General features: G+C 36.5%; 1 protein-coding gene across 1 annotated transcript; it reads left to right on the forward strand.

Moving 5' to 3' along the window:
• Positions 1-391: 391 nt before the first annotated feature.
• On the forward strand, positions 392-22,084 carry G2E3 (G2/M-phase specific E3 ubiquitin protein ligase). Its single transcript, XM_009101939.4, has 16 exons — positions 392-511; positions 3,102-3,160; positions 4,543-4,640; positions 6,245-6,346; positions 7,869-7,993; positions 9,071-9,236; positions 9,908-10,014; positions 11,091-11,207; positions 12,015-12,139; positions 12,246-12,378; positions 13,097-13,219; positions 14,137-14,444; positions 15,059-15,240; positions 15,401-15,573; positions 17,295-17,494; positions 18,092-22,084. The coding sequence occupies exons 2-16, from the start codon at positions 3,121-3,123 to the stop codon at positions 18,322-18,324; spliced, it is 2,232 nt and encodes a 743-aa protein (XP_009100187.1). The 5' UTR covers positions 392-511; positions 3,102-3,120; the 3' UTR covers positions 18,325-22,084.
• Positions 22,085-22,403: the final 319 nt, after the last annotated feature.

Genomic DNA, 22,403 nt, shown 5'->3' on the forward strand with positions numbered 1-22,403 from the left:
CAGGGGGTGGGTGCTGAGCTGACAGCCGCTCAGCGTTCCCAGCGCATGGACCTCGGCACTGCAGCATTCCAGCAATGCTGGACAGGGGAGGAGCACTCGCCAAATCCCAAAGCCGCTGGAAAGAGCTCCCTTGTGACATGGTGCACCACCAGTGGCATTCCAGAACTTCATTGAGAAACTCCAGTTCATTGCAGCTATGGGGGGAAAAGGGTCATCACGGCCTCGGCCTGACACTGTTGCAGTTTAGGCCCCTTGAGAACGAACTGCAGAAGCCAGAAATAAATTAAAAAAAAAAAAAACCTCAGTGGATTTCTTACAAAAAAACGCAACTTATTTTTTCCTCAGGTAACTCCTCCACAAGAAGCTCGCGGCCGGTGTTCCGGGGCCGCAGGGGCGCTGGGCGGGGCGGCCGGGCCGCGCTTCCGGCAGGGGGCGGATGTTGGGGTTTGAATCCGCCGTCGGTTGGCGCGCGGAGCGGCCCGGTTCGATTCGGTCAGGTCAGGTCCGAGCGGTGAGTGCTGCCCTGGGGGCGATTCTGGAGCTGCGTGAGCTGCGGGGCAGGGAGGCGGGAGTCCCTTCCTTCGCCGTGTGGGGAGCAACGTGCGGCAGCCTCCCAGCCGGTGCTTTAGGGAGCCGCTGCTGCTTGGCTCTCGCCGTTCGGAGCGGCAGGAGCTCCGGGAGAACTAACCAAACATGCTCCCTCCTGCCTCCGCGCCCGGGGAATCGCGGAGTGCGGCACGGGAGGGGAGCGGGCGCACCTGCCGTGGCCCTTGTGTTGGGCGGCGGCGGCGGCTGAGCCTAGCGGGGCGCGGGGGGAGCGCGGGGTTCGCCTGAACCCCGTCCTCGGCTCCTCGGGACGTGCCGGTAGCGCTGCCGCGGCCGCCCGGGGCTGGGTGCCGAGGGACGGGACTTTCTCGGGGCACGGCTCCGGGGAGTGACCGCGGGGTGACACTGTGGAAATTCGGGGTGCAGAGGTGGCTCCGGGAGAGCCTTTGTCCGTGTGCTGGGAAGAACGTGTGCGTGATACCGTGCCTCTTGGGGCTGGCTTTGTTTTTTCTTTTTTAATCTCCAGTTAAAAGACTCTTGAAGCGCGTTACGTTAAGGAGCAGTAAAAAATTACAGAATGTAGCAAAATTTAAACACCCACTTGAGGACTTTTCTAGCATGTTCAGGCAAAGTAGATACATTTCATTTACACCGGTCTTCTAGACACTGAGCCATAATGGGGTTGTTCCTGTCCTGCAAACAGACGGATGCGGAATCTCTTTGTTCCTGTGAAAAGCCACGGAGGACTTATGCAGGGGGCCTTAATGGCTGATCTGCTTATCTTTTAACTTGTAAATTCGAACTTTGGTCTCACTTACCTGAAAGCATTAGAGAAAAGTAGAGGATATTGGGGGTGGTGTAGCGTTTTCTTTTTTCTATTTTGCTGGAGCCAAGGAAAGGTGGGAAGGTGATTTTCTTGTTTCCAGCCGCGTATGTACTTTGTAGGGCTTTTTACCCAAAAAAAAAATCTTGGCTTGTGTGGCCGTGTGTAGGCAGTTTCTTTATTGTATTACCGCAGGAGCGTGAGAACGGTGAAACTGGCAGTGACCATCCTGGGGAAATCCTGAAGACAGGGAATGTGTGTGTGTGAGCTCTGGGGGTTCTTTGGTCCCTCTGTACCTGATTAAGTATAGTTATACCTCTTTATTTAGAAAAATGGAAGTGTGTTTCTGGGAAATAAGTAGTCACTTACTTAATTTGATTATCAGCGTGGTGTGTCTTTAGGAATGTTTTCATCAAATTTAGTAGTGGTTCTTTTTTGTTTTCCTTATAGACCGTTTTGTAGCCAAAGTCATTTGCGCAGCTACTCGGTTCTCAGTGGCATAGGGCACTTGCCTTGTGCCTGAGACTTCTGCCTCCTTTTCTCTTTCTTTCTCAGTATACTTCCTTCCCTAGATCTCCAGCAAAATTGCTCAGTGCTTTATTTGCAATAGTTTGAATTAGCCTAAAGTTTGTTCTTGAAGCTGATATCTGGTAGTCATCAAACCTGTAAATCCCAGAGCACGGATAGTTGGCAGTCTGTCAGGCTTCTGGTTTCACCCTTGGATTTGTTACTGGCTGCTTCCCTGTTTGCCTCAGCCTGCAAGAGGGAGTTGTCCGCCTACCTGAGTTCCAGCCTGGAGATGCAGGCCATCACTCGTGAATTCTTGGCTTGCAGAACTTAAGTGATGCTTCCTTCAGCTTCCTAAGGGAAGGCAAGTCAAAGATCTACAGATGTTTTCCTAGAAGGGTTCTGAGAAAGAATAATCATCTTGGTGCTGTGGTGAAGAAACTAGGGATTATTTGCTTTGGGTTGGTTTTTTTCCAGGATGGGCTAGGATGGGGTGCATGGTGTGCCACACAGTAAAGGGCAGCTCATGTTACAAGTTAGATCACTGTTTCTAAATATATTAGTTTCTACTTCAGAATGTAAAACGCATTGTCCTACATGGTGTAAATTTCCCTGTATGCATGTCCCAGTTTTGGATTCCCCAGCTTTTTAGTATGTGGAGTTTTTTTCCCTTTGGCTTTTTTGTGAATCAGGATTTCTCTGATTAGGCCAGAATCCTGCATTTTCTCCAAACAGTGGAGACTGTATTCATAGTCACATCACGACCCAGTTATTTTTTTTGTTTCAAGTTCTTTGTATTAGTACAATCTTTATTTAAGCAGAAGTCAGAGCTGTTTCTTGGGTTATCTGTGAACCATTATTTCTGTTGCTTAAAATAAGTATGAACTCTTCTGTACAAATAAGTTTGTAGATAACTAGCTGTTGCATTGGACTTTATTTTCTCTTCTGAAAGTAAAATGTATTGTTTGTTAGTTTGGGGAAATAGGTAAAAGTTGCTGTATCTCTCATGGTCTGCAAATTTTTTTTCTGGACAATTGCATCCTGCTTTCTGAACCCCTGTCTCCCACAATAACTGTTGAATAATGATATTCTTTTATCATAATCCCACTTTTAGTTTGTGGAGTTTATGCACCTTTTTTTGCAGTTTTAAATAAACATAAAAGATGCGTATAATGTTCATAATGCACTGGATGTATTTAATACCTTGTTTCTTTTTGCATGACAGATAGCCAGAAGAACTCAGGATGAGTAAAACGGATAATTTTGATGTTCAAAGCACAAAAAGTGAGTAAAGTTTTTATCAAATAATTTCAGAAGTACTTAATCTGCATATATAATGCTAGTCATGACTTGTTTTATTCGTGCTCAAAGAGTAGGTGAGTTTCCAATATTCAAATTACTGTGTCCAGTTTGAGGCTCTTCAGTACAAGAAAGATGATAAGGAGTTCCTGAGAGTGTTCAGCAGAGGCCAAAGAGATGATTTGGGGTCTGGAGCATCTCTTCTGAGGAGAAATTGTGGGAGCTGAACCTGTTTAGTCTGGAAAGGAGAAGTGTGAGAGCGAATCTCATTAATTCACATAAATATCTCAGAGACCGGTGCCAAGAGGGTGGTGCCAGACTCTTCAGCAATGCCCAATGACAAGATGAGGGACAATGGTCATGAACTAAAATGCAAGAGCTTCCCCCTCAACTTGTGGAAGAGTTTCTTTACTTTGAGGGTGGCAGAGCACTGGAACAGCTGCCCAGAGAGGTCATGGACTCCTTCTCTGGAGCCATCCAAAACCCACCTGCACAAGGTCCTATGTTGCTCTAGGTGGCCCTGCCTTGCAGAGGATTGGACCTCTGCAGATGATTTCCAGAGGTCGCTTCAACCCTAACCATTATGTGAAATTGTGTTAGAACCACCGCTTGTCTGTTTTAAATTAAAAATAAATTTAAAACTTAAACTTCAAACTTCTTTAGGTTTCTTTTTGCTGTAGTTAGACTTTTAAAATAGCATTTTCTGCAGATGCTTTAAGAAAATAACCTTGTGATTTTAGCAGCCAAATCACGCAGAGCTGTGTTTGAGATGTACCATTCAGCACTTTCTTAGGCTGAAGCAGTAGCCCTATTGTTACTACTGTAACTGTTGCTAATCTTAGAATATTGTAAATGTATTTTATACATATACTGGGAATTAAAGGGAAGCTGTTAAAAGTCCATGGAACTATGATAGTGGGCTAGAAACTTTGGTAAGTGGGAAATCCTCAAGGTTGTAGTTAAATGCAGTGTTGTCTCAAATTGTTAGATGTTTTTAAAAGCTGTGGCAGCAACTAGATGACATTGCACATGCACCTGGACATTGTTGGCCATTTGATAATTCTATTTGGGTGTTTCGGGAAGAATATTTCAATTGGGAGCACAGTCTGCTTGTGAATTTAGCTTGTCTGATAGACCACTCCTGAATCAGCAGGCTGGTGAAGTATTTTATTTCTAGTAACTAGAGGAGGAACAAATAGTACATTCTTCTGTATCTGTTATAAAATTCAACAATAAGGAATGTCCTTTATCCAGTAGTCTACTTGAAGATGCATGTGATTGAAAGAGGTGAAAGCTACTGCTCTGTAGCTGATCCATAGCAATTCCAGTACACTCACTGTGCTTATAAACATGATTCTGTATTTTAGTCTGTGTTCTCTGTGGACGGACGGATGATTGCCCTGAAAAGTATGGAGAAAAAAGGACCTATGTGGAATACAATCTCACTGTTCATTATTACTGTTTGGTAAGTGTATTGATCTTGGAGTTTTCTGTTTTATCTGAAAAAAAGTGCAACAAGTATTTAATCCTAACAACCTGTCACATTTTTGTAACGATTTTGTTGTTGCAAAGCTTGAAATGTGAGCTTTAACTCATGGCCTTGAAAGCTTGTACTTGTCAGGTGTAGCAGATGAAATAAGTAAATTCCAACAAACCTTTATTCAAAGCTAAATTCTGTTCATGGTCCATTTAAAGGAATTCATTAATTCTCCTAACCTATCATAGCAAAAAGACAAAGATTCGTATTCCTAAAGGTACTCTTAAACTTCCTCTCAAACTCTAAATTTTTGCAGGTCTTTAAAATAACATTACTATTTTACAAAATTAAGAAGTCTTTTGTCTGTTAATAAATATAACTTGAAATGTTCTCCCCAATTTCAAAATGGGTGTCAAGTATCAGAAGTAATGTAGGGGGTATGTTCTCTCAACAAGTTCTTTAAAGAGTGTTGATTGTAGATGGCTTAATAGTTTGGATACGGAATCCTTTAAAAACTAAGGAGAGTGGAGGTTTTCTGAAGTTGCATAAAGATAGACAAATTTAGTTTTATTTAAATTTTAAGCTGCTGTAAGGAAATAGAGGCCATTATACCATGTAAGTGGTAATTTTGTCTCCTATGTAAGGCCATATCAAATGATGATAAGAAAAAATTCTATCCTGATGAACAGGTAGGAAAAGGCATGCATGCAATATTGAGCTTTAGAACTTAAAAGGTATTTTAACTGCAGGAAGCTCATTGCAGTATCTTTAACATTTTTTGTATCTACTTCTTTTAAAAATGAGCAAAACCCTGTGATTTTACTTAAATACAGTATATGTTATATAAGAAAAGAGTTCTACAAAGAGGCAGATTAGTGACAGTTTAATTATTCTTTGCCAAATGTCTCACAGTTGGAAAAATATATTTAATTGGTTTGGGTATGTAATCTTAGATTTATTTCAGTACAATATTGATAAAACTAGTTTAAATGGTACAGTGTTGAAATTATAAACGAGACTGTAAAGAATATAAACGGCATCTAGTTGTGAAACTCTTCAGTTATTTGAAGATTGTAATGTTACTGCCTAACTTTAAATTATCATCAGGCTCTTCTGATTTGCCTAGTTACTTGATTCTGTGTTTATTTAAATCTACTCTAAAGCGAATTACTTTTCCTCTTAGGTGACACTTCAGTACAGTTACTTCCTACTGTGCTTCATTATCTTCACAGCACAATTGTCATTCATATTAACTAAGCTAATTTAATTTTACTTCCTCTGAAGACTTATATACTGAAAGTAATTGTTTGACAATTATCTGAATAGTCTGTATACTTCAAAAAGGAAGGCAAAATACACTATCTCAAGCCCTACAGTATTAAACAATACTCTGATGTTATGAAATACTTATTTTCATTTTACTGGTTATTGTCATGTCGGACAAAAATGTATTTTATATTACATTTTTAATCATTAAAATGTTTCCATGTGAGCTTTTTTAGACTAAACTTTTATCTTGACAAGCTCAGTGTATGTAATTTTAAATCTTTAGATTAGGTGGATGTTTTGAAATACTTAATTTGTTTTTGTAGTTGATGTCAAGTGGCATTTGGCAGAGGGGTGAAGAAGATGAAGGTGTGGATGGATTTTTGATCACAGATATTAGAAAAGAAGTAAAAAGAGCTGCAAAACTGGTAAGAATGATGTCTTTAGTATTTAAAAAGGGAAAAAGGTAACTTTAGTGCTCTTAGTACTTCCTGTGGGGTTTGTTTTCTTCCTCTAATGGACAATGTGCTGAGCCCATTCAAGCACCTGAATTTTACGTTTAAGTAACAAGTATATTGGATATGTGGAAGCCACAAGGAAAACAAACCCTGCAGAAATTGTAATGATCCACCCTTAAGGAGAAGGAAACACCTAAGATTTTTCTCCTTGGGCAAAAGGAGTGACAAAAGTCAGAGGGTCCACTAGAGGTCAGAAAGTTTTATTAGTCATATACACACTTGGCCTGGGCTTTGTGTGGGGTACCTTTTTGGGGATAACTTTCTCCACCCTTAAAGGTAGATTTCTTCCCCTCTATGTAAATTAGTTATCATTAGCAGTCTGTTCTTTCAGGCGTTTCTGGAAATAGGTTGGAGGGCTTTGGGGGTCTAAATCCTACCCTATAGTCCATGCCCACTTCTGCTACTCATTCCTGTGCTTGCACTGTGCTGTGTTGTGGTTCTTTCTCACAGCAAAGTGAATCTCTGCTGGGCCCTCTGTTCCTGTCAAATCTTTCTCAAGGGTGTGTCATTGGTTAGCACCAAGAGTTCTTGTGTGTTACTGCCAGCAGTCCCTGGCTGGCTCCAGAGCCATGTGGTTATCAGTGTTTGAGACATGCACATTAGCCCCATGTCTTCTGGGAATCAAGCTCCAAGGGTCTCACTTGGACCACTGTTTATAGGCTCACAAGAGAGCTTTAGTGACAGTAATTTTCCATCCTGGCTGCAATTTGAGTTGGTAACTTTCTCTGAAGCTTCAGTAACAAAAATACTATTCCACTTGGGTTGTTATTCAGGCAAGAAAAAAGTTTCCAAGGCTGTTCGTTATAAAACAGGAGGTCATTAGATACCTCTTAGTTCCTGGGAACAGTGTTTCTCATGAGCCCCAAGAGAGGCATAGTCCAGTGCAGTTGGTTCAGGCTGAGGCCTAGTGAATGTTTCTGAGATCACAGTGTGGCCTGGATGCTCCGTTACAATTCACCCCACAACTGAAGTCAACTATCCTGGGCCTCTAGAGTTGGCATCTATTATTCCTTGGGGTAAGTTCCAAATAAATAAGAGTGAATTAAACTTCCATCATACCTTACGACATTGTGCTGAGCTTGAAGCTGAGAGTAAATAATTTATAGATGCCTATTCATAAGTGTATATATATGTGTAAGCCTATTATATAATAATATAAACTATAAAACTATAGGTACTGGTAAAATAACTTGTATGTCATCTTACATGTCACAAGACAATATGCATATAAACCAATACATTAAGTCTGGGAAATAACTGCATATGTTTACTCTTTATAACAGAGCTAAACCATATTAGTCTTGTCACAGTTTTAATCTATTAGCTATTATTCTTTCTTACACTTTTTCTAACTTTTCTATTGGTTTAATTCCTATAGTTTTACTTCTATTTAAAATGTTAATATTCTGTTTCCAAAACAAATTATTTCTAGAAATGTAATGTCTGTAAGAAAAAGGGAGCTTCCATTGGATGTGTAGCTCCTAAATGCAAACGAAGTTACCATTTTCCTTGTGGGTTACAAAAGGAATGCATTTTCCAGTTCATGGAAGACTTCAGGTGAGTTTTGGGGCTTTGTTGTTTTCAATTTTCATTTTATTAAATTTTACAAAAGGTGACTTGGATTTCTTTCATGGCTTGGTATTGGATAGGCTGATAATTGCAAATGACATCAGATTATCTAGGAATCAAATACCTGATTTGTGGTAGACATGAAAGTCAAACAGTTACATTGTGTACCTAATATTTATAAACTCAATTCTCAACACTTTTAAATACATGACTTTATGCTTATACAAGTAGTTAAGTTGTTTATAAAACTGAGCAGTAAATTCTGAATTCTGAAATAAACTGCACAATGGTCCTTTTGGGTTTTGTGTTTTCCTGTCTCCTGTGCCTTTGTTGAAATGGCAGAGCTTTGGCTACCTGTGTCTCTCAACAGTCAAAACACAGTGTCTGCCATTTTGTTGTGTTTCCAAGTTTATTAGAGATGGACTGCAGGGGAAATGGTCTTAATATCAAATATATAAAAAAAGTGTTTTCTTTTACTGTCATCTGTCCAGCATCTTGGCTGTAGTCAAAATACTCTTGAGTGCATTATTGTGAGCTGAGTTTGTAGGGTGGATGGATTGAAGTCTGGCAGGTACTTAATACAAAACAACTTGCATTACCTCAAGGATGTGTAAAGATAAGGCATTTTCAGAAAAGTTTGTTCTAGACTTGGATGTCATGGTATGGAATAGCCCTTAGGTCAGTAGGGATTAGCCATCCCAGCTCTCTCACCTCCCAGTTCCTTGTGCATCCCTAGCCCACTCACTGGTGCGGAGGGGTGAGAAACAGAAAAGGTCTGGACTCTGTTCAGGATCTGCTGGGCAATAGGTAAAGCATCACTGTGTTATTAAAACTGATTTCCTCACAAATCCAAAATATCACCATACAAGCTACTATTAAGAAATTTAACTCTAGCCTCGCCAAAACCAGTATGTGTGCATTTTTAGATTGTTGCATAGCACTTACTCATGAAAAATGGATTAGTGAATTAATTTTCAAATTAATTCGCTAATGTGTCTTCAAATTTTATGAAGAAGGTTCTTAAAATGTTGTTTTGTTAACAGAACCATAAATTACTCTTTTTAGATCTTACTGTTGGGAACATAGACCAGTCCAAGTGTTTATAGATAAAGAACCTAGAGGAGCTTCACAGTGCACAATATGCTTGGATTTGGTTGAACATCTTCCAGTGTACACTGTATTGAAAAGTCCTTGCTGTAAAAATGCTTGGTTTCATCGAGAATGCTTGCAGGTAATACAGGTTCTCCCTTTCATTCTTTTTGCATCCATGGAGATCAGATTTCTGTTTAAAAATAATGGAACAATTGCTCACTGGTAAGTGTAGGTAGTAGGTATGAAGTATGCTATGTTTGAAGAACAGCGCTAAAATTGCATTAGGGACACAAAATGATTTTGAGGTTTTAATACTATTAATTTTTATCCCCCTGTGGCCCCTCCATGTTTCTGCTTGTATGATACATACTTCATGCCTTTGCTACTTTTAGGAACTGAAGTTCAACAAGTTTCTTGCAATTCATTATGTGCAGAATCTGAGTGCTAAAAATGTGATTTATCCATCATCAGTTCTCTTTGGCTAAATACAAGACTAGAAAAAATTACAACATTCTTTTTGTAAACTTCCACTGGATCTGGAGAGGTTGACTGAAAAGGATGGTGCTTTCGTTTATGAATCTTATTCTGGCATATGAGCTGTTTCCTTAAAGGAAGAGAAAATCCTTGCCATTTGCTTTCATGTCAAGTCACACCATGATTGATACCAGCTTTAACACCCATGTCAGGACGGTATCCGTGAATGTAATGTGTCTGAATATTAAGACATAATTTATTGTCTTCTTAAGGATGGTAGTAATTCAATAATTGGTCTGGTTTCTTTGTTGTGTTTTTTTTTTTTCCTTGGCCCAGTATCAAGCTTTGAGTGCTGGGATATTTTTCTTTAGGTGCACAGTATGTAACAACAAGGACAAATTTCAAAAAGAAATGTTGAGAATGGGCATACACATTCCAGAAAGGTAAGTAATTTTGTTAATGATTACTCTTGTATGAAAACTTTGATAGGCTGTAATAAACATTTATTTTATTCTATAGAACTTCAGCTATTAATATGTGAAATGTTGGTTCTACCTTCAGTTGTAGAATTGTTCAGTTTGGTAAGGAGTGCCTGTTTCCTTTTAGATATGCAGAAAAATAGGCAAAGGTGAAAATAGTTATATCAAACACAAAACACAAAGCTCTGAAAAGTCACTTTCAATGCCATGATTCAGCTTAAATTCTAAACCAAATTAGAAGATAAAAGCACTCCTTAACGTAGAGTTTGCTAAGAAGTGTATCTTCTGTGTCCAAGTTTAATTCTCTGAATTTCTGTCAAGACAGAATTGTAATTGCTTGATTAATAAGCCATACAGCTCCTGTCTTCTGCCAAGGGATTGCAAAGGTTATGTTAGTATAGTCTCTGTTTCCAAAATTCCAAGCTGTTTTTCCTGTTTCTATCGCCTGATGAGGCTTAAAATATGACAGAAAGAAATCAGAATGATGCTTCTTTGTTAGAAGGATTATTCCTTAATAACTATTAGTCTCTTCAGAGAGCACTATCAATTCCCTCTTGAGACAAAACCTTAAGATTCTGGAGAGGAGGAAGAGTCAAAATAATTTATGAACTTCACTGTACTGGCCTGGAACATTCTGAGTTACCCATTCATGAGACCAGTTTCAGTGGTAACTCGTTTAGGCTGCCTAAATAAATAAATATCCTTGTTTTCTGTGAGAGAAAAAAGGGATGGAGACAGAGCAAACAGTGCTCTGTCACTGAAGTCATATGAATTATAAAAAGTTAGTTTTGAAAACAAAGTAACTTTATGCAAGAAAAAGTCAGTCTGTGTGTTTTACAGTATTATTTAGTTACTAGCCTTTTCTCCCCCCCCCCACCCTCCCCTCGGTTGCCTAGAAACCCCTAGTCTGTTACCTAGAACATGACACGATTAAAATATACTTATATGTTTATTGCATATATCTTTTTCAAAATACAGAGTAACCCATTGAAACAATCAGAAATGGAGTTCTGATATCCAATCTTCTGCCTTGTTTACAGGGATGCATCTTGGGAACTTGAAGAAAATGCATACCAAGACTTACTGCATTGTTATCAACACTGTGATGTTGAAAGGTGTCTCTGCAAGAAAGGAAGAGACTATAATGAACCTGAAAGGTACAATACTGTAGAAGGAAATTATAACTTGGGATTGACTAGGTTTTTTGACATATTTTTAATTGTTGTTGTAGTTTTTGTTTACATAAATGTTTTGGTATTTTTCAGCATCACGTTTCAATGTCAAGCCAACACACTGTCTAGATAGTGTGTTTGTTTACTCAATATAATCATATTTCAATACTAAATTTCTCTAACTTTATCTGGTTATAAAAGCCATGAAAACCAAATGTAAAGGATTATTCGTTACCTTGTCCTCATTTTATACAGGCTGAAGTAGAATTTGTGCATCAACACAGCATGTACCTAAATTAATGTTGTGTATGTATCATTGACTTAATTCAGCAATTTATTAAGTGTTAAAATAATTATAGTCTTTACAAGAAGTTATTGTTAAAGTAGTAGACTTAGGTTAGTAGTTTGAATGTCTCCCTAGAGCTCTCCTTTAAAAGAATTACTGTTAGGAAAAGGTGGCTGGTGGATACCCATAAAACACAGAGGAGTTTGCTGACTGGCAAGTTGAGAAGAAAATAGTGCCTGAAATCTGATGACTTCAAGACAGGGTAGGACTAATAGTCTCATTCAGTGCAAGGTTCTGGAACATGAGTAGCTTTTTTTTCTTGTTGCAGCCAGTCATGAGCACATGTTGTGTGATGAAAATCTCCTTGATTAGAATCAGTTCTACCAGACTGATAAAATTATGCTTTGTTGGTTTAGTGTCAGGATTGCACTTACAGTTGACTAGTCTTTGTTTTAACTAGCCTCATTCTTCTGCCTAATTCTAAATACCTAAGTTTTTCATTTTAGTAAATGGGAAATTAAGCGTTGCCAGTACTGTGGTTCTCGTGGGACTCATTTGGCCTGTTCATCTATGAAGTCATGGGAGCAAAACTGGGAGTGCATGGAATGCAGAAGTATCTTTGCAAAATCAGGTGAAGTTATGGATGTGACAGTAATTTTGTAAATGATAACTTCAAGCTGTACAAGCAGACTTTGCAACTAGAAAACTCATTAAATTAATATAATGTAATCATACAGGGAAGTATAGCAAACGGAAAAAGCGTGCTTTGGCTGCCTCTGAAAAGACAAATGGAACACCTTGTTTGCTGGAAGAGCCACCTCCAAAGTCCCCTCGGCAGTCATCTGGATCTTCACGCAGTTTTCTACTCCAGTGTGTAATTTTCTGTTTTCTCGCAGAAATTCATCTTTGCCAAATGAAAATACTTAAATGTGAGGAAATGATGGCTTATTCCATAGGAGGAACTTACATTAAATTGCAAATCAAATAAAATTGGAATAAAATTTAGTGATTGAAGTTTTCTGAATAAGCCATGAACTCTGGAAATCTGCTATAGTTATTTGGATTTGGTGGCATGAAAACCATTTTTTAGTTTGGTAAAGATAGATCCTTGTTAAAGGAATTTTAACAATTTAATGGTAACTTAAAAATATACAAATGTCAAAGCTTTAAGTTTGCTTATTGGTTTTTTTTCCATTTTAATAGTGTTCTAGAAGTCTGACTTAAAGATAGTTGTTCATAATTGTTTTCCTCTGCTGTATTAAAAACTTTTCAAGTTTGTAAAAACTAATATTTTTAGTTTTTACTTACTGTGTCTTAGTTCTTACTTACTGTCAGGACTTTCATGTGATGTATGAGATGCAACTAAAAACACATCCTAAAACTACAATGTAATAAAATAAGAAGAATCATTAAAATAAAGAATCGTTCTTTTCAAAATTGTAGTTCAGGCACTGGTGGACTTCATGGAAATGGAGATACAAATGAGATTCAGTACTGATTTAGGGGGAAACTATATTGCTATCTTGAAATAGGAAGTGTTCATGCATTCTTCAGTTGTATCTTCTTAATATACTGTTTTGGCTTATAGATCACCAAAGATAATGTGCCAGAACTTGTCACCTTGCTCACACCTAGAACAGCCAGCATGCAACAGAGTGACAGTGTCCCCATCTCCAGTGATGTCAAACCAGAACTGGTCCCTGAGGCACAAGTATTTCTTCTATTTTTCTTATTTTGAAGAGTAGTCTAGCACATGGCTTTTTTCAGTATTTCCTACAATCCATGCAAGGGGGAGGGTCTGTGTGTGTGTTTGTGTATATACAGTATCCATATATATTTATCTTTGTGAATCTATACAGTATGCATATAAATTTGTGTGTGTGTATATAGTCAGTGCAAAAATGAGATGAGTACGCAATTAAAATCGGAAGTCATAAGCCTGAGAAAGGCTTCTGCTTTTTATAAATGCTAGAGGGGTGTGAGGGGAAAAGAATGAAACCTACTGAGATTTTTTTAGGTTAGGGGTAAGGGGATCAAAACCCAGAAATGCATATTTATCCTTACTGATGCATGGCTAAACATTCTTTAGAAAAACAGGGAATAAAAAGAATCCTAATTTATTTGAGATAGTTTTGGTTGGAAGCTAGTAAAGAAAACATCTTGTTTTTTTAAGTAAGAATTTTCATCCTACTCAAATATACTTTTTTATTATAGTGATAACTGTTGTTCTCATTTGGTTGCAAAACATCTGTAAGGCAAAATTATAAACTTCAATTTCTTACTTGTTTCACACTGTTTGAATGTCAACTCCTGTGATAATTGTTTGGTACTGTGTTGGGGTCACTGAATTAAGAAAATCACTATTTGATTTATGCCAGGGTAATTATTTCTACCTCCTTTTTTCAGTTCTTAGAGGTATTCTAAAACTGGCCACTGTAGTGTTAAAATTTTTTAAATTTTTTAAAATATATACTAAATGTTTTACTGATATAATTCAGGCAATACCTGGATGTGCCACAGTGTTTAAAGAAGAGTTCTTCTTAATAGACTATTTAAATGTTTTTTGTGTAACTCTTGTTAATTATGAATCGTAGATTTCATCTGAAAATACATGCAATTTTCTTGTAGGTATTTAAGACAGCAAAGAAAGGAAGTCTGTAATATACTGAAGGAGTTAAAGGTACAAGTTAAAACAAAACCAACAAGACTTAACATCAATGCAGAAAATATTTGGAGTAGTGCTTTAAAAGGATTTAGACAGCGCATCTTCAGTCCTACAAACACTATTGAAGTAAATTTCTCAAACTGCAAAAATAGATCAAAGACAAATACTTCTGCATCAAAACACCATTTCTTCCAAGTATTAATGCTTCATCTTCAGAATTCATCATTGTTTGAGGGCTCTTCTGGAAAGAACTTGACCCTTGATTTTCAAGGTAATTAGTTGCTTTGTTTAAAAACAAATTGAGAAGTGTAGAATTTAAAATATTTTTTAATCTTCAGCCTGTATGAGTGTCAGTTCACAAGTAGAGTCTTGAAGGATAAAAATCGGGGATTGATTTTTTTATTTTTTCAATTCCAGAGAGGGATGGTGTGTGGATTTGTAATTTAAAAAATTTGGGTTGGTTGGAAAAGTTGATGACAGCCATGGAAAAACAGTATATAACTAGACTTGGAACTTTTTAGTTAGTGTATTTGTTTAATTTCTCTCTTCCTGACTAATTTTCTCTGCTAATTATTTTCCTTTCCTCAAATTTCTAGAGCATTATTTCTCATAGTGTGCTTCCAAAAGACCCCAATTTAGCTTCTTTGAGTTCTTACACTTTAGAATTAAATATGTGTTGGGTGTAAAGTGGAAAAGGAAATTACATCTCCCAAACCTTGATAGTGGCTGAAGAGCTGATGTAAAAGAATGTTATAGTTATAGTTTGAACTGTCAGAAGATAACAAAAGTCATTAAGAAAAAACAGCACTATGACATTTTCTATTAAAAATTGAGGATCAGAAATAATTTCTATACATCTAAATAAACATACTTTTTTATTTGCAGCTCTAAAAGAAAATCTTTATTTTGAGGCTGGTAAAATGATTGCCGTTTCTCTGGTTCATGGTGGTCCACCTCCTGGTTTCTTTTCCAAAACGCTGTTCAAATGTCTTGTCTATGGTCCAGAGAATGTGAAGCCATCTTTGGAAGACATTGCTGATGTTGATGTAGCACAAACAATAAAAACGGTAATATACAATAAGTTTCATTTTATTTCTTGCTCAAGACTATTTGGAGATAAAGAAGGACTTACTGAATAGAAATTTTGTTGAAATTAAAAGGTTAATTTTTCACATATATGTATACACACATGTAGTAAACAAGTGCCTAATTTATCTTTTTATGCAGATCAAATATGCAAATAGTCTGTCCAGCCTACAGTCTACACTACAGGACTGCTGTGAATTCCTCACTGCTGCTGGCTGTTTAAGACCTGTAACAGCTTTGAGTGATAAGAACATGCTGGTGAATGACATACTGATCTATCATGTAATCAAGAGAATTATTTTACCTCTAGAAAGGTTTGTTTTGCTTGAGTTTTCAAACTTCTTGGTATTCTTACTTGTTCTCCATTTAAACTACTGAAGTGTACTGTAATTTTCAGTTGAGTAAGTAGCAACTGTTAACCAAGTAGTTAAACCAAAAAACTTAATTCTCTACATAGCTGCTCTGACTTCTCCTTGGTCACATTATATTCCCTTTTCAACTTTATGAAGAAGGCAGATTCATAGTTTTTAAACTACAGCATCACAAAGACCTTTGCACTGTAAAATTTCTCTAGCTTTTGTTCAATTCTAATTCAGAATTGCTCAAATTGAGAATCTTTATGTTTAAGAAATGTTTAACATATGTTTAGAATTCAAAAGAGTTTTCTAGAGTTCTTAGAGTTTGCGTGTGCTATTAGGAGTGCAGTACTGTCAACAAGTGTAAGTTGGCCTGCTTAGAACATAAGCATTGCATTGATGTTTCTGTGAGGTAGTAATGACCTCATTAGCTGGAAAAGCTGCAGCTCTTGACTGTTCTGGCCTTACTTCCAATTTGCATTTTTCATCTGCTCAGTAAAAATGTATTGGATGCTAATTTTTCCAACAAGCATAGCCTGATTTAAATTTCATATATAGTATAACCTCTGATAAATTTGATTACTCTGTCTCAAAAGAGCTATGAAAACTGATTCTTAATGTGAGGATTTTTTTAAACGAAGTTTTGAAGAATTTAGTTCTTCAGTTCAAGGCCCTCTGGCATGGTTGAACAATATATCATTTTTAAATTAGTGAGTTAAAAAGCAAAACATAATAATTAGTGCATTTAAACAAATGCACTAATACAAACACTTAAATATTAAGTTAACTTAAAAACTTAAGCATTTAAACACCATGAGGTAGTGGAGTTTTGAGCATTTGAGAGATGCACTTAAGATGGGCGTAAGTGAGTAGAACAAGAAATTACTTGTCACTACAAAGGACTGAGAGTAACTAGAGAATTGGTTATTTTAGCTGTTAAATGTTCTACGCCACTGGGCACCACTGAAAAGAAAGACCCTGTCTCTGACCTCCTTGCACATTCTATTCAGATATTTCTACATATTGAGATTCCACCTGAACCTTCTCTTCTCTAGGCTGAAGAGTCCCAGCTCTCTGAGCCTCTCCTCAAAGGGTTGTGCTGTAGTCCCTTAATCATCCTAGTCACCCTTTGCCAGAACCTGCCACAGGACACAGCACTAAGTGTGGCCTTACTGCTGCTAAGCAGAGGAAAAAGATCACCTCTCCTACTACAGCCCAGGATGCTACTGTCTGCATTTGTCACAGGCAGAAATAACAGCATATAAGCACATGCAAACTTGCAAAAGCCAAGAAAAGGCAATCTTTTAAGACAACTCATTTTGTTTATGGACAATGAATTTAAACTGTTTTCCAAAGAGCTGTTTGTAAGAAAGAGAATTGCTATGTTTTCTTACTAAAGTTAAAAGTATACCTTGTACATACAGTCAAGTACCAGGAAATAAGGTTAATTTCTACATATCACTGGTATTTATTTCATCTCCCCAAAAAGCTCCACAGAAACATTTAGATTGTTAAAATGAGAGTTAAATGCATTTCCCAAGATAAAATGGGAGTACTATGTAACCTTCTTGACAAGATTTAGAGTCTGGAGATGGGGAGATTTATTATATTCCATCTTGTAGCTTTATAAGATGCAGAGTTCTGATGCATGGTCACTTTTTTTTATCCCCCTCTCCTAGTTTTGGGCAGGGTTTGAAAACGCTTGGTGTTCTGGAGAAAATGCAAATGCACCCTAATGTGTTCTCTAGCATATTGTGCCACAAACCCGAAAGACTTTCAGCGGAAACTGTTTACAATCTCTTTACAATCCATTCCTCATCAGATGTAAATAAAGTTGAAGGTGCTGATTTTTGGATGGGCTATTTGCAAGATGTGGAAAGTAAGTTTTGGGTTGGGTTTTCCTGGGTTCTTTTTGGTTTTTTTTGTTTTTAAGAAAAATCCTCCCCTTCCCTGTCCAGGTTATTGAGTTGCTGCTATAGATGCAGAATTTGATTTTTTGATTTCAGTGATGTAAATGAATCAAGGTTTTGTAGTCACTATCAGTTCCTAATTGTTCCTTCTTCCCCCTTTTTCTTACTAAATTCTAATTAGTAATTAGAATTTCTGAAACTGTTGTCCAGATCTTTAGAGTGCTAAATATCTGAAAGATTGGCTCTAGGATTCCTGTGAATTAAAAGATGAAAATCCAACACACAACCTAAGTGATACAGAAAAATCCTTTATTAGATTGTCTGAAGTCTTAAAGACCGCTGTTTTCTATCTTTTGCTTGCAGAAGAGATTTCTGTATTCACTTAAGATTTTTCAGAACTGAGCTGGCTTTTTCTTGGTAAACTTCTTCTTAAGTAGCCATATAACTGCATATTTATTCAGCATATTGATCATATGGGGTTTTTTTTCCTCTTAGCACTTAACATGTGGGGTAATGGCTTATGTGTAATAGACAATCAGTGATAAAACTTAATCCTTTTCTTTTAGGTGGTGACTCTGTAGTGACATTGGAGGATATTCTGCTCTTTGTAACAGGCTCCTCTTATATACCATCCATTGGTTTTGATCCTGAACCTACTATTAAATTTTTGCGTATAAGGTATCCCATTGGGAACAGACTTCTTAATTGCTTAGAGCTTCCCAGAACAAAGACTTATCAGCAGTTCAAAAATAAAATGGAGCTCACCATCAGAAACACACTAAGAGATGAAAGGGAGTAAGTATTTTTGCTATTAAACTGAACATTGGAAACTTGAGTTTTCTGCAGGAACATCTGCTTTCAGTTCGCTACTGTGTTTTTGGGCAACATGCTTTTAGTATTTTCTGACCTTTTTTCCGAAATAGTGCTAAAAATTGTAATATTATGAGATAAAAAACAATTTTCAAATTAAAAAAAATTATCTCCTGAATAATTTTCCTTTTGAAGTTGACTTTAAGAGTCCTGCATCTCTTGCAGAGGTAGTTTAAATGTCAGCTTTTGTTGTAGACTGATATGAAATGTTACCACACTCTGTAACAGGTAAGTATGTGGATTGTATCAAATACTTAGGTAACTTATTTATCAAAAACAAACCGAGTCGATTTTGAAGATAATTGCTGTAGAGTGTCGTCTTGCGTAAAACTGTGATGCAGTTCTTCAGTTCTGTGTTTATTTTTTCATTAATTTGTTTTGTATCGATTCATTTATGTTCTTATGCTTCATAAAAACCCAGGAAAATTAAAATACTTGTAGTTTTATGGTCATTGTGGCTAGTGCATTGGAAGTCTGGAGAAAACAGGTAAAATAATACAGCATAAGAACAAAATTCGGTTGTACTTGTCTCTGTTTATAAACAAGATCTTTGACATTTGCACATTTCTGCATTCTACTGTCGTGCATTAATTTTTAATTACTCATAGAGCCAAAACAGTAAAAACCAGAAGGAAATTTTGAACATGCAACAATACCTGGTCTTTCAAAGTGAAATACAGGAGTTAGACTTCATATTGTTAAGTATGAAAGAAAAGTTTGTTGCTCATTAGAACATATAAACTTGTCTTCCATTTAAGTATTTTCATTTGAGCATGCAAGTCTACCATCAGGCTTGTCTGGGCCTGACACTTTTCCAGCTTTTATTCTAAATTCTTCCAGTTCAGTTGTAGGCACATTCTGAGCACTGTATAAAATATATTTCAGTGCTGCAGTAATTTGTGCAAATGGCTGGGCCATTAAGCTGTAAAATATAAGTAGTGAAATTCCTATATAGCAACATTTTAATGTTCCTAATGCTAAAACTATGACATTAAAAGGACATTTAAATACATTCTTTTTAAATGTATGCTGCACTCTGTTTTGAAATTATACTATTTCCCTCTGTTAGTTTTGAGTGCCTGTGCTATATGTCCTTAACATAAGCTGTGCTATACATGTAATATAGATACATATGTGTCTGTATATACGCACATTCTTCAAAATACTGCAAAGTAATTGTATACTTCTTTGTTAATATAGCTTGTTTTGAATTGAAAATATAAGCAGGATTGCTTTACATTTGAATTCTTTGGCAAGGAAGTACACCCACAGTAATTATAAATGGATAGGTGCTTCTGAAAAAATAATAGAAAGTCTAAGGAAATCATTGCAAGTGTTAGATCAGACATTTGTCATGACTAATGCCTAAAACAATCTAATCAGTCTTGTCATTATAAATTTAAGAATATTAGAAATTAAGACAAGATTAGCAGTGGTTTTTGCTTGTTGGCCAAAAGCATATTCAAGTCTCCTTTGAAAGAAACGTATCATCTCTTGGAGAATGTAATTTGACTTGTTTACATACTAAGCATTTTCTCAGTGTCTTCTCCAATAATATTCTGTGTTTCTAATTTTTGCATAATTTTTGACTCGTATTCTGTCGATAATTCTTTGTATTCTTAGCCTTCACGATGGTCTGTTACCATGACAGGGAGAGTGATTTGGCACAAATTTGTTTACATAATAAGGATTTGTGTTGTATCTTTGTATTTTTCAAAAATAATGACTTTCCTGCAGATATATTATACTTTAAAAATGAGCACAGTATTTGTTTTTCTTGCCTAGCTAATGATAAATATGTTCTGTAATGTTATTCCATATGAGAAGTACAGATTTTACAAAAGTAGCAAACAGAGTGTGAGTAATTTTAAAGGATGAGGACTTTTGGTACCTGCAGTGGCAAGAGAAAGTGTTCAGAACCTGGAACTAAATAAACAGCATTTTAAAACCTTCAATGGGGAAAGAAATAATAAAACCATGTGAACTTAAGGCTTCTAAACATACCTGAGATTACAAAAATAGAGTTCACACCTTTTATTGCTTATTACTTTTGAACTCAGTAGTTGAAAGGCTTTTATATAAAGGCAGAACTAACCTATATGCCAGGTGTAAAAAATGTCCACTTTAAAACAATCTGCTGTACAATGCTATATCCAAACACTGAATTCATAAAATCAGTAAAAACACAGGATGTAATATTGCTTGAAAGGGTTTTTCTTGAATAGATTCTGTTCCCATTGTCTAATACTGACGTGTACTTGTTCACGACAAGTTGTCTTTCACTTTTCTGTTGATTTGATCAGCTCTATCTAGACACTCCCAATACAATACTTCATATATTCAAGTTGTATTCATGAATGCTGCTATGGAAAGGAATTTCCTCATTTTCAGCATTTATTTATATAGATCAGTCATAAATTTATTTGAACTGTTCATTAGTGACATTGTAAGAACAATTTATATAGCTATAAGGACCCTAGGTTTTTTTTTTTGTAGCAGATCACTGAAGTGCAATATTATGGGGTAGTTTTCATTTTACATAAACATAGCCTGAGGCACACCTTGACATTAGGGAGGCTACTTACTTTCAGTATTTCTGTAACACAGGGAGAATAATTCTGTGTGCATTGGTTGTGTATTAAATATATTCTTATAGAAGCTGAGTCTTTTATAAGACTTGTCAGCACCACGAAAGAACTATTCCAGTCCTTTTTGTGTTTGGCCAAAGAACTTCAGTTCCCCACAGTTTCTGCATCAAACCTTTAGCTTCCATCTGGAATTAGCACATCAAATAAGCTCTTTGTTTTCTAGAGTGATAATTTCCTACTAAACGGTAATATACTAGAATTAGTAGGTTTAGTATGGTCTCCTTAACAATGTAGATAGAAGAAAAAGACCACCATCAAATATTTTAGCTCTGTGTTTGAAAAACCGAGGAATAAGGAATTTGTGACTTGCTTTTTTGCCCACTCAGAGGATGCTTACCAGAAAAAGCTGTTAGCTTTTTTAACTGAATGAAGAGTGAAATATAGTCCAAAAGAGAAAAACATTGTTCATACTAAAAGTCTAAACCATTATGTGCTGCACCTTTGATTATTTTCGTTAAGATGTTATGTCCTGGAATTTGAAAACATAAGAATTTTGAGAGTATTAATTCACACTCACATTCTGCATATGCATTTTGAAAATAGTAGCCAAAAAAATCTAATTTAAATAGAATTGCAACACAGAAGCCTACAAAATATGCCTTTCAAATATATTTTGAATCTGTTTTATATGGTAAAACATGTTTAAAGCTCAAACTTTTCTTTTCCTTACCTAAGGGAATGTCTAATAGGAAAAAAGAAAAATTTGCAAAAAAAAAAAAATGCAAAACCTTTTGAAATGTCAAATCATATGTATACAGAAAATAATTTTCAAAATGTTAATGTTTGTAAAAAACTACACTCTAACCCTCTGATTTTTGTATTACATAAACAATATTATTTTTGAAGTTATGGTATTTAGAATGTTATACAATACAATGTAATTTTGTAAATTTTTTTAGCTCTAACTTCAACTCTGCGGGATCAGTGCCTAAGCTCTGTTGCATCTTCAAGTGGTGTTTTGTAGCATCAGTGTTGAAATAACCAGTAATTGTGGGAAATACCGTGTATATGTCCAAAGTGCAATAAAAGGTTAAACATGTATGTTCTGTGTTTTTATTTTGTTGATTTATGGATTTTAGCTCTAGCAGTTATCGCTATTTTCCGTAGGTTCATTTGTGTACCTGTAGATTTACACAAAGGTGTATATGGCATGTTTATCCGTGGTATCCAAAGCTGAGCTGGGGCAAGCTTGTGGGTGGGATTGCTGGAAGGGCATGAAGGCAAGGGGTCTGTGGGCAAGTGCCAACTGAGGCAAAGGGAAGCAGTAACTCACTAAAACAACATTACTTTATTTCTAGCTAGATCTTGGCTTTGAAACACCAGTCCTGCCATTTAGTCATGAGATGGTCGTATCAAAACT

Source organism: Serinus canaria, chromosome 5, assembly GCF_022539315.1.
Source record: "Serinus canaria isolate serCan28SL12 chromosome 5, serCan2020, whole genome shotgun sequence".
In the NCBI taxonomy this organism is placed as follows: domain Eukaryota; kingdom Metazoa; phylum Chordata; class Aves; order Passeriformes; family Fringillidae; genus Serinus; species Serinus canaria.

Excerpts from the sequence above, each read along its gene's own strand:
- G2E3 (XM_009101939.4), top strand. The coding sequence starts at position 3,121 with ATGAGTAAAACGGATAATTTTGATGTTCAAAGCACAAAAA. Across the intron at positions 10,015-11,090 it reads GGCATACACATTCCAGAAAG|GGATGCATCTTGGGAACTTG; the intron begins GTAAGTAATTTT and ends CCTTGTTTACAG. Across the intron at positions 13,220-14,136 it reads AACTGGTCCCTGAGGCACAA|GTATTTAAGACAGCAAAGAA; the intron begins GTATTTCTTCTA and ends ATTTTCTTGTAG.